We start from the raw sequence: 12,409 nt of genomic DNA, 5'->3' as shown, positions 1-12,409 counted from the left end.
ATGGAATAGCCTCACGGGCCATAGGAATGGGATTATTTAAATTCCTTCCACAATTTAGTATTCCAATAAAAGTAAATTGCCCAAGACCTCAATGACCACGAACATGTTTTGTTGTAACTATATTGGACAAATCAGTCTGGGAACACAAAGTTTTAAACGTCATTAATCTTCAACACCGTATTTGGTCAGCTTGTTTGCAAATATAATGGGGACTTTCCTGTTCCACAGGTTGTTGAGGAGACCAGACCCCACAAGAAAGTTTGGTTAGGAGAAACAAGCTCTGCATACGGGGGTGGAGCGCCATTGCTGTCCAACACCTTTGCGGCTGGCTTTATGTGAGTGAAGCAGCACCGCCTCAGGGGCCAGGCTGCAACATTCTCCTGGCCTTTTATTAAACAGATTCTACTGAGACGGCTCATCAGCCAAAAAGCTGATCAAAGAAAGTTTCTAGGGCTGAGACCCAAAATTCATGCCGCATTTTGTAAGAAATCATTTTATTCAAGTTTGTTGGACATCTTTAATGGGTGTCCCTAATTAATCATTGTATGAATGAATTGCTTTAGAAGTGTTGTTCCTTAATTATGGCCCATAAATATGCCAAGGATTCCTTCCTCCATAAGCGAATATAAAAGAGTGCCTCTAGAGGTTTGAGTCTGAGAAGGATTCTTAGTGTACTTTTATAGTAGCTTTATTCATAGATTCCCAAGGAGTTTAGAGTCGGAAGTGTGAGGTCTCACCAGAGGAACTACCAATGAGTTTAAAGACTTACTAAATCACCTCTTTATCCAACCACCAGAAACTTGATTGCTTTTTTTTTTAATTTAAATTTAAGTTAGTTAACATACAGTGTAGTATTAGTTTCGGGAGTAAAACCCAGTGATTCATCACTTACATGCAACGCCCAGTGCTCATCCCAACAAGTGCCCTCCTTAATACCCATCACCCTTCAGCCCATTCCCCTACCCACCTCCCCTCCAGCAACCTTCAGTTTGTTATACAGAGAACAAACTCTCTGTTTTTATCTTATTTCATTTTTCCTTCCCTTCCCCATGTCCTTCTGTTTTGTTTCTTAAATTCCACGTATGAGTGAAGTCATATGATATTTATCTTTCTCTGACTTATTTCACTTAGCATAATACCCTCTAGTTCCATCCACGTTGTTGCAAATGGCAAGATTCCATTCTTTTTGATCACTGAGTAATATTCCATTGTATGTATCTACCACATTTTCTTTATCCATTCATCATCAGTCAATGGACATTTGGGTTCTTTCCATACTTTGGCTATTACTGATAGTGCTGTTATAAACATTGGTGTTCATATGCCCTTTTGAATCAGCATTTTTGTATCCTTTGGACAAGTACCTATTACAAATCTGATTGCTTTAAACAACTGGTTTACTTATATTCCATAACTCCATTAACACTCTTAATCTATAGTTCTATATCCTCACACTGAGACTTATTCTCTTTCCTCTCCTATCCTCATTCTTATAAATCCATAATAAAAAAAAATCATTTTGCTCATGAGGGGCATGAGGAGGAGAATGAAGGATAAAAGTGTTTGTTTTGCCATCCACCAAAGATGGAGGGAGTGGAGGGGGACAGCCATAAAAGTCTAGGTGTGATTTTACTTATTTCACATTGTACTGCTGTTGACTACAAGCAACCTTTTCTTTAGCCCTTACATGGGTCTGGGAGTGGGGAAGTGGGGAGGGTATCCAGCAAGATGGAGAACGATTGCCTGTAGGGTGAGAATTTGTCTACTCTGCTTTGCAGAAGTTTTCTTACCCCGAAAGAAACTCATATGGCATATTAATAGTATTCTAGGATTTATTATCATGCTCAAGTGTGGGAACATGTAAAGGAAAGGATAGTCTCCATTTCATTTGAATAGCTTATTTGTAATTAATACCGCTTTTCTGGTTTCCTGTCAGTTCCTCCCACATAGATGAATAAATCAGAATAGTGTGTAATTAGAATTGAGTTTTTTTGTTTTCCAAACCTGAAGAAAGCTGGGCCTCCCTCCCTTTCAGGTGGCTGGATAAATTGGGCCTGTCGGCTAGAATGGGCATAGAAGTGGTGATGAGGCAAGTGCTCTTTGGAGCCGGAAACTACCACTTAGTGGATCAAAACTTCGAACCTTTACCTGTAAGTGATTGTTATTTTCCTATTGCTATGAGTAGAATAGAGTATATTGAGCACCCCTGTATCAAGCTCCTAATAAAAGTCAATCCTGTCAATAAATTCAGTATTCTTAACAAGTAGACCCTGAAATGATGAATTGGAAGAAACCTTAGAGGTCATCCATTCTAATGTGTGCCACCTGGGGTGTGTTATGGGTTTGGTTTTTTCCTAATGTTTATTTATTTATTTTGAGAGTGAGAGAGTGAGCAAGGGAGGGGCAGAGAGAGAGAGAGAGAGAGAGAGAATCCCAAGCAGGCTCCATGCTGTCAGCACAGAGCCCAATGTGGGGCTCAAACCTGTGAACTGTGTGATCATGACCTGAGCAGAAATCAAGAGTCAGATGTTTAGCCAACTGACCCACCCAGGGACTCCGGGATTTTTTTTTTAAAGGGACAATTTGAAACTTTGTGACTCCGATTTTACAAGATAACAAACTTGGGTCAAAAACAATGTTTTGCAAATTAAATCAAAGTTAAAATTACCTACAGTATCCAAAGCTTCAAAAGTTTTTTATGCATGAAATTATAATTTATTTAACTTTGAGATAAATCGGTACTATGTATTTGTTCAAAAATCTCACCCTAAGAATTGGCTATCTTGTTAATAATCTTCAAGATATTTATGAATACAGTGTCCGTTTTACCCTACCTCTGACTGCATCTGGTGCTGAATCAGGAGATGTAGACTTTTTATATAAAAAGCCACCTGGAAATATATGTTTAAAACTTGGAATAGTATAGATATAGCCCTGAGAAGTGGGACCTTGATTTTTGTAGTCTAAAATGACAGTTGAGGATATGTATTTTCTTTTTAAAATTTTTTTTTTCAACGTTTATTTATTTTTGGGACAGAGAGAGACAGAGCATGAACGGGGGAGGGGCAGAGAGAGAGGGAGACACAGAATCGGAAACAGGCTTCAGGCTCTGAGCCATCAGCCCAGAGCCTGACGCGGGGCTCGAACTCACGGACCGCGAGATCGTGACCTGGCTGAAGTCGGACGCTTAACCGACTGCGCCACCCAGGCGCCCCAGAGGATATGTATTTTCAAAGAATAATTCCTAAGGGAATTATTTGAATACTGTAGGAAAGCTAAGAAAGTTTGGCAGAAAGCACAGGCCAAAATATAAGCTAGGTTTTTGTGGTTTGTAGATAGATTTCCCAACAAAGTTGCTTTTAATCTATAGTAGTCCAAACTCACAAAGCACCTGGTTCATAACTTTTAAAAAATTTTTACAAAATGACCTTGTAACAAGTGGAATATATCTTCACCAAGTATATTATAAATCAACTATAGAGTTAAACCAAACATGATAATTTTTTTTTTTTATTTAAAACATCTTTTTAATTTTTTTTTTTCAACGTTTATTTATTTTTGGGACAGAGAGAGACAGAGCATGAACGGGGGAGGGGCAGAGAGAGAGGGAGACACAGAATCGGAAACAGGCTCCAGGCTCTGAGCCATCAGCCCAGAGCCTGACGCGGGGCTCGAACTCACGGACCGCGAGATCGTGACCTGGCTGAAGTCGGACGCTTAACCGACTGCGCCACCCAGGCGCCCCAGCATGATAATTTCATTAGACAAATATCCCAAATCTGCTGCTGGCCCTTTCTGAAATGGACCTTGAACAAGGAAGGTACATAAATAGTTTCTACAAAATTTACTTTGCCTAGAAATTAGCCAGCTTATCTTGTCAGTCCTTGTAAATAGTATTATGTTGTCTATATCTTTTCAGTGCCCAAACATAAACCTTTGGCTTAAGATCCTTTGTGTTTTTTTTTTTTGTTTGCTTGTTTTTTAATTACTTAATTAATATTTTAGTTTTAGAGAGAGAGCACAAGCAGGGGAGTGGGGCAGAGAGGGAGAGAGAGAATCCCAAGCAGGCTTCATGCTCAGTGCTGAGCCCAGAGAGAGGTTTGATCCCATGACCCTGGGATGATGACCTGAGTCGAAATCAAGAGTCAACCAACTGAGCCGCCCAGGCACCCTCTTCCTCAAGATTCACAGTCATCTAGAAAAACTTGCAAGAGTAAATGGTACCCTTAACATCTGCAGGGTCCAAGGGAATCAGTCTTAAATCCAACATACATGGCTGTTTTCTTATTTGATTTGTATAACAATCTTGGAAGCTGGCAAAGCAGGTGTCTTAGATCAATTGTCCAGATGAGGAAGTTCAAACTGAGACAAGGTTTTGTGATAAGCTGGATGTCACACAGTTGTCCCATGTTACTCTAGAATTCCATATAAATCCTGGCTCTGAGGCCTGAATGCTTTCTATCCTACCAGTCACCAAACCATGCTGAAGTTGTGTCTCCTTTTTAAATGTTTAATTGATTCTGCTCTTGTCTCCAGTGAAAAATTTGAATGTAAGCAGAGAAACAAAAGCTGTTTGCCCTGTTGAGTCTACATTTCCTCAGCTCAAGATGGAAGAGTTGGAATATACATTGAGTATATTCTTCAAAAAAATTAACAACTAGGCACCTGAGTGGCTTAGTCAGATAAGCCTTCAACTCTGAATTTCAGGTCAGGTTATGATCTCAAGGTTGTGAGATTGATCCCTGCTCTCTCTGTGCCCCTCCCTTGTGTGCACACTCATGTGTGTGCTCTCTCTCTCTCTTAAAATAAATAAATAAATAAACCCCAACAAACTTTTTATTACAGAAAATTTCAAGTAGAGAGAAAAGCATTTAATCCTCAGTTTTGTTTAATCCATAATCTTACCCACTCCTCACCTCCCACCTACTGGATTACTTTCAAGCAAATCTCAGACGTATCACTATCCATCAGTAGGTCAGTATGTATCTCCCTTAGACAAACATAAAATATTATCATACTTTAAAATATTAACAGTAATTCCTCAATATCATCAAATGTTTAGTCGGTGGGTGTTTCACATTTTCCTTACTGTCACAAGTGTTTTTATTTATTTATTTTTCAAATGTATTTAATAGTTGGCCTAGTCACTTCAGGATACAAACAACATCTATATATTGCATTTGGTTGAAATATCTCTGAAGTCTGCTAATCTTGAAGTTTCCCTTCCCACTCCTTTTTTGTGTTATGGAATTAATTATTGAAAGAGAGCAGGCAATTTGTTCTGTGGTGTTTCCCACATTCTGAATTTTGCTACATTTCTTCCTGCACTGTCCTTTAGTATGTTCCTCTGTTTCTTGTAAACTGGCAGTTAGATCTAGAGGCTTGAGCTTATTCAGATTTTTGTTTTTTGTTTTGTTTTGCAATACAAAACTTTTTTTTTAAATAATTTTTAAAATGTGTTTTATTTATTTATTTATTTATTTATTTATTTATTTATTTATTTATTTTGAGAGAGAGCAGGAGAGGTGCACAGAGAGAGGGAGAGAGAGGATCCCAAGCAGGCTCCATGATGTCAGCTCAGAGCCCAACATGAGGCTCAAACTCAACAAACCGTGAGATCATGACCTGAGCTGAGATCAAGAGTCAGAGGCTTAACTGACTGAGCCACCCAGGCGCCCCTGCAATAATTCTTCAAAGGAGATGTGGCATGCTTCCATCAACAGGCACATGATCTCTGGTTGTCTCTCTCTCTCTCCTTTTTTTTTTTTTTTTTAAAACCTTGATAGCTAGCGATGATTGTTGCCTAACCCATTCAGGAATGGGGATTATAAGGTTCTAAAAGAAATTATTTTACGGGCACCTGGCTGACTCAGTCCGTGGAGTGTGTGACTCTCAATCTCCGGGTTGCGAGTTTGAGCCCCATATTGGGTGTAGAGATTGCTTAAAAATTAAAAAAAAAAAAAAGTAAAGAAATAAAGTATTTTAATCTCTTAAGCAGATAGAAGTTTTATTGTAAAAACCTGCCTTTGTGTGTAGGTGAGTGTGTGTACATGTGCATACCTAAAAGTTCTGCTTTGAGCTTTGCTTTGAATTCTTGGTGATAGATAATAAAGAACATTTAAACTCTCTCAGCAATGAATTGCATTCTTGAAGATATAACTCCTAGTGGTCATGGCTTTCAGAATTGTGGGAATACAGTCCTCCTGTGATAAAAATCAGCAAACAAGAAATTGCCCTCAGATTCATGGTGGGAACATGGATCAAAAGATGTATTCCATTTAAATACCTCTAGGATAACAGTCACAGTCTTTGTAAGGTTAACTATTTGCTCACACTGTTTTTGATAAATAAAGAAATAAGTAAAGATCTACTTTTGTCCCTCCTCTCCCCAACCACCCAACTAGGATTATTGGCTATCTCTTCTGTTCAAGAAATTGGTGGGCACCAATGTATTAAGGGCGAGCGTGAAAGGTCCAGACAGCAGGAAACTTCGAGTATACCTTCACTGTACCAACATCAACCAGTAAGTATGTAACACACCCTTTTCCAGTCAAGTTTTAATCAGTAATATGACCTTCCTGATAGGATGATACTAAAATAATAACTATAGCTACAAAAAAAAAAAGCCATCTGTCATTTCTGGTGAATGAGAACTCTTTAAATAGTGAGGACCCACTAGGAAGTAGGGGAATGATCTGGATGGAAATTCTGAAAAGTGTCAATAGATTTAATTTTATTATTTGTTTTAGTTTTTTTTTTAAATAATGATAGAAAAAGCTGCTGTTTGTATGGTTTATAATTTGAATTCATAGGAACCCACAAAATTCACTTTATCATTTAACCTTTCTGTGTCTGAACATGGGTGGGCTGACCAGCTTCCTGGCAACTCAGTCTGGCTAAGCAGCAAAGATCTCAGAATGCTGTCACCCAGAAAATGGTAGTGTGAAGAAAAATATTGTTTAAATTATCTTTTCAGGGGCGCCTGGGTGGTTCAGTCGGTTGAGCGTCCGACTTTGGCTCAGGTCATGATCTCAGTCTGTGAGTTCGAGCCCTGCATCAGGCTCTGTGCTGATGGCTAAGAGCCTGGAGCCTGCCTCAGATTCTGTGTCTCCCTCTCTCTCTGCCCCTCCCCTGCTCATGCTCTGGCTCTCTCTGGCTCAAAAATAAATAAAAACATTAAGAAAAAAATTTTTTTTAAATTAAATTATCTTTTCAAATAGGACCACATGAGTTGTCCAATGTAATCATGAAAGGAAGGATAAAAAGAGGGCCCATCATCATTATAGATACTAATACTTAGTCTCCATGATTATGTTTGTAATTGAGTTTTTAATTGCTTAAGTTAGATAACTATTTTTATTGAGTTAATCTATTTGCTTTTAGCCCAAGGTATAAAGAAGGAGATTTAACCCTGTATGCCTTAAACCTCCACAATGTCACCAAACGCTTGCAGTTGCCGTATCATTTATTTGACAAACAAGTGGACAAATACCTCGTAAAACCTTTAGGGCCTGATGGATTACTTTCTAAGTGAGTAATTTTCCTTTCTTCATTTCAAACTTTCACAAAATTCATTGGTATTTATCAGAATAGAGAGTGTTGATAGGGAGCAAAAAAAAAAGTCAACGATTTCAAGTTCTAACAATTCTTAATATTCGTAAAGTTTATAGATGAATACTTATCCATACAGGTATAACTCATTTAGAGTCCAACGCAGAAGGATATGAAAACATTTAGCAGTTAACTTAGGGAATATTTTGCATTTCAAAACAACTTGATACTTCAAAATCCCCTCAAGACATTGAGATTATTTGCTCAAAAAAGAGTTATAATTCTTGGTAACAGAGTCAGTAAAGCAAAACATACCTAAGTATGATTGTACTAAGGGCACAATATTACACTGTGTAAGCTGAGTGTCACTCTCTTACCGTGTTAAAGTAGTTTTATATTGGCTAGAGTAAGAAAATAAAATGCCCAGAAGTATAGCTTTGAGGTGAATTATTTGAAGTTGGTCATAATCATTATGGTTTTAAAAGCCAATCATTGGATATGTCTTATAAGAGACCGTATTCAACAGAATACCCTAAATAACTATGACCCTTGAAGAGTCAGGCCCAAAACCATTGTAAGATTCTGTCCAATGTGTGTTGGAAGGAGCTCTTTTCATCATGACTCTTCTCACATTGGAGAATAAAAAATTATAAGAGTTTACAACATTCTCATCATCCCCTCCTGTCTTTGCGAATGAGTGATGTTTTCAGTGATAATTAGCATCAGAACCTGACAAAGGACAGTAAGCATGCTTTCTACAAAGACCTATCTTCCATAGGCAAACATCATTAACATTGGGTACCATTGTTTATTTTTCCCCTATGCTTTATTTTACCACAACTGTAATCACACAATGCCTAATGGGAAAAGAAAAAGGGAGGGCACCCACAAGTTTTCCAAAATGTCTTTCCATACATAGCCTTTGTAGACATTTTTAATGGGCTACATGTTTTATGAAATAGCATGGTTTACTTACCCATTTTCTTGCTGTTTAAACCTTTTCTTTTTTGTAAAGTAAATAATACATATTTGGGTAACCCATACTTTTTTTTTTTATTTGGGTTCTAAGTTTTGGAAATGGGTATTTTTAGCATATTTGTGTCTGATGCTGACAAGGGAAAAGCTTTTCTGAAGTAACTGAATAATAGTTGTAGAGTTGGAAGTGTGTTAAGAGATATTTTAGTCCAACCTTAGATGGGTAGTTTAAGCCATTCAGCTGTTTGATGGCTCATCTGTTGGATCTCGAAGCCTCTCCAGGCATCTGTCCTCTCAAGGGTAATGTGAGCCTCTCTCTGCTTTTCATTTCCTGTTTTGAGTTCTGTCCTGGAGAGCAGAGGTCGGAAACTGCACCTCATACCTATGGACAAGTGGGTTTAGAGAGCTTTTTTTCCCTCTTTTTCTCATGGTAGGGGAGGTTGGCATGCGCTCCGTGTTCTTATTTTTACTAAGTTATGAACATTTTAAAATTGACAACTATGAAAATATCTGGATTTCTATCTTTTCTTTAAAAGATAGATACTCTAGCAACTCTGGGCTTATTTCCCCAAGTAGTGGAGTTGAATTGGGGGTGTTTACTTGAGACAGGTTCTTCACAGTACCTCCGTGATCCTGTTACCTCTATGACCCTGTCCTACTGCACTTGCACATATAAATTCCTTGGCTCTTGTGGGCCCTTGAGTTTGCTACCCTTAATCTGGAACAATACCAAATACCTCATTTCCTCCAGAATAACTCCAGTATCTGAAGGACAATTGGATTGTCGTCTCTCCAGGCTAAATATGCCATTTCTTCAATGATTCTTCTCTTTGTTTATCAGACCCTGTTGCATTCTGATCACACATTTCATGCTTATCAATTATTAATGGAAAATTCGTGAAATTATGGATTATGTTTTTTTACCCTAAATGCTCTGTGATGAGTGTATATTACTTATACTTTTATCTCTTTAAAATGTTGCAAAAAATAAAATAAAATGTTGCGAAAGTACCCCAGATAAGTTTGGTGAGTGTACAGTCTGGACACGTTCATTCTAATGACCTCAGAGGGTTAAACGATGATCATCTTTTAAAAAAAATCATTTTTTAATGTTTATTTATTTTTGAGAGAAAGAGAGAGAGAGGCAGAGTGTGAGCAGGGTCGGGCTGAGAGAGAGGGAGACACAGAATCCAAAGCAGGCTCCAGGCTCTGAGCTGTCAGCAGAGGGCCCAACGCGGGGCTCGAACTCACCAACTGTGAGATCATGATCTGAGCTGAAGTCGGACACTTAATCAACTGAGCCACCCAGGCGCCCCCCAAACAATCATTTTTTAGTTGAACAACTTGTATAATACCGACAGAAGGTCCTCCATAGTAAGCGTTGAGTGAATATATTTTTAATATAAAAGCAGTATTCTGTATTTATCTCAGATCAATTTTGTCCAGAATCCCTAATTCAGATTACTTTTGCTTGCTAATTCTGTTCAGCTCTGTTTCATCTGAAACTTGACAAGCATGCCTTCTATTTCTTGTCTTCATGTTACTGACTTCAAAATATGAAACAAGATACCAATCTTGAATAAAATCCTACCCTGATTTACCCAGCCTGATGCAGAAATAATCAGCATGCTTTAAGCTTATACTCAATATATTGATAGCATACTTTAGCGATTTTTACAGCCGATTAAACAACATAGCCAGATGGTATAGGGTATTATCTTGCCCATGTTTTATCATCTTAACCCACAGCAGTATTAATTTATAATGATGAGGTTTACCTTTAAGCTCGATGGCCTCTCCTAAAGCATTTCTGAAACTTTTTTATGTACCCTTGAAAATGGTTCTCAATTGCGTGCAGAACAGCTCTTACTACTGACATATAGAGATGTTTTCAAGGCCTATTTTTGTTTGTGGTTTCCTGATGATGGTCATGGCATTTCCTCCCCAATCTCCTCTAAAAATTGATGTGATATAGGTACTAAAACAAAACTCACGCGCATGTGGACCGAGTGTAAATGCAGTGCAGGCTTCATGGCCTCTAGTACAATCATGGTTATCTTTTATTTAAGACTTTAGGTACAGCCCCCAGAGCGGGGCACCTAACAAAGGTTAAATGGAAACTAATTTTTCTGCTGACTTATACTTAGGATAGAGTTTCAGGGATCTTTGTTTTTTTGTTTTTAGTTTTTGGGTTTTTTTTTTTTTTTTTTTTTTTAGTGTTTATTTTGAGAGAGACAGAGAACGAGCAGGAGAGGGGCAGAGAGAGAGGGAGACACAGAATCTGAAGAGGCTCTAGGCTCTGAGCTATCAGCACAGAGCCCAACACAGGGCTGAAACCCACAAACTGTGAGATCACATCCTAAGCTGAAGTTGGATGCTTAATCGACTGAGCCACCCAGGTGCCCCGAGTTTGAGGGATCTTTGATAATTCTAAATTGTAAACAACCAAACACTAGACAACTAATAAGCTAATATGCTCACACAGTGAAATCCTGTACGGCTGTTAAAATGATGTGGTGGATGAATGTTTAATGGTGTGAGCAAATGTTAACATGTGCTAAGGGAAAAAGAATCAAGTTTTGAGAGACTGGGGCACCTGGGTGGTTCGGTTGGTCAAGTGTCCCGACTTCGCCCCAGGTCATGATCTCAGGGTTTGTGATTTTGAGTCCCACATTGGGGTCTATGCTGTTAGCACAGAGCCCACTTTGAATCCTCTGTCCTCCTCTCTTTGCCACACCCCCCTCAAAAATAAACATAAAAAAAAAGAGGGAGAGACTACGTATTGTATCTCCATTTTTGTTTAAATGAAAATATGGGTGTACGTACATAAAAGAGATGAAGGATATATTAAAAATGATTATGATGAGTGGCACCTGGGTGGCTTAGTCAGTTAAGCGTCCAACTCCTGATTTCAGCCCAAATCATAATCTCGAGATTTGTGGGATTGTGCCTCACATTGGACTCAGTGCTGCAGCATGGTGCCTGCTTCGGATTCTTTCTCTCCCTCTCTCTCTCTCTCTCTGCTCTTCCCTGCTCTTTCTCTCTCAAAATAAAAACTTAAAAAAAGAAAAAGAAAAAAATGGTTATGATGAATTAACCAGTTACATTTATCAGAATAATGGTGATCATAGATATTTTTGTAGTGCTTACTATATGCAAGGCAATCTTATAAGTGTTCTACATGTATTACATGTATTACATACATATAACTCTGACATTAACCAATTTTCAACAATAAAATTTGGGGGGGGGGCACCTGGGTGGCTCAGTCGGCTGAGTGTCTGACTTTGGCTCAGGTCATGATCTCATGGATTGTAAGTTCGAGCCCTGCATCAGGCTCTCTGCTGTCAGTGTAGAGCCCACTTTGGATCCTCTGTCCTCCTCTCTTTCTGCATCTCCCCTGCTTGCGCTCTCTCTCAAAATATTTTAAAAAATAAAATAATATAAAATAAAAATTATTTTCGTATTGTAAAAACTTCATAGTGTTAAAATCACTTGAGAACAAGATCATAGAAATGTAAGCCATGTTTAGAATTATGGAATTAACTATCAGTGGAACTAAAAGCAGACTGAAGGTTTTCTTTTTAAGTCCCTGTTTATATTGGATCTGTTGCTGTGAGCATGTATTAATTTGATTTAAACAATAGTAAATGTGCATAAAAGATAACATTTGTCCTTAAGATATTTTTTACATTTCTTGACTTCGTTTTGAATTTGAATTCCAACAGTGGAATGCAAAGAAAACATCGATTTTTTGGAAGCTTTTGGTTTAGTGAACCCTAAACCTAACCCTAACCTACAAAATAATTTTGTTGCACTCCAGCAATATATATTCTACCAGAATATCTTAACAACATAAGAAATGCAAAATGAATGCATATCG

General features: G+C 38.1%; 1 protein-coding gene across 4 annotated transcripts in view; it reads left to right on the top strand.

Moving 5' to 3' along the window:
* HPSE (heparanase) overlaps positions 1 to 12,409 on the top strand; it is a 39,106-nt gene that overhangs the window by 25,513 nt on the left and 1,184 nt on the right. The window contains exons 8-11 of one of the 4 annotated variants that reach the window (XM_047090788.1): positions 229 to 335; positions 2,036 to 2,150; positions 6,405 to 6,523; positions 7,384 to 7,530. In XM_047090788.1, coding sequence (XP_046946744.1) covers positions 229 to 335; positions 2,036 to 2,150; positions 6,405 to 6,523; positions 7,384 to 7,530 — 488 coding nt within the window. The remainder of the gene's footprint in view (positions 1 to 228; positions 336 to 2,035; positions 2,151 to 6,404; positions 6,524 to 7,383; positions 7,531 to 12,409) is intronic. The other 3 variants (XM_047090789.1, XM_047090790.1, XM_047090791.1) reach the window with 3 other exon arrangements.

The sequence above is a fragment of the Lynx rufus genome, unplaced genomic scaffold (assembly GCF_022079265.1).
Source record: "Lynx rufus isolate CCGP_SWC_20201006 ecotype Redwood Valley unplaced genomic scaffold, mLynRuf1.p SCAF_3, whole genome shotgun sequence".
In the NCBI taxonomy this organism is placed as follows: domain Eukaryota; kingdom Metazoa; phylum Chordata; class Mammalia; order Carnivora; family Felidae; genus Lynx; species Lynx rufus.
The sequence above is the reverse complement of the archived record's forward strand: the minus strand, read 5'-3'. Positions and strand labels throughout refer to the sequence as shown.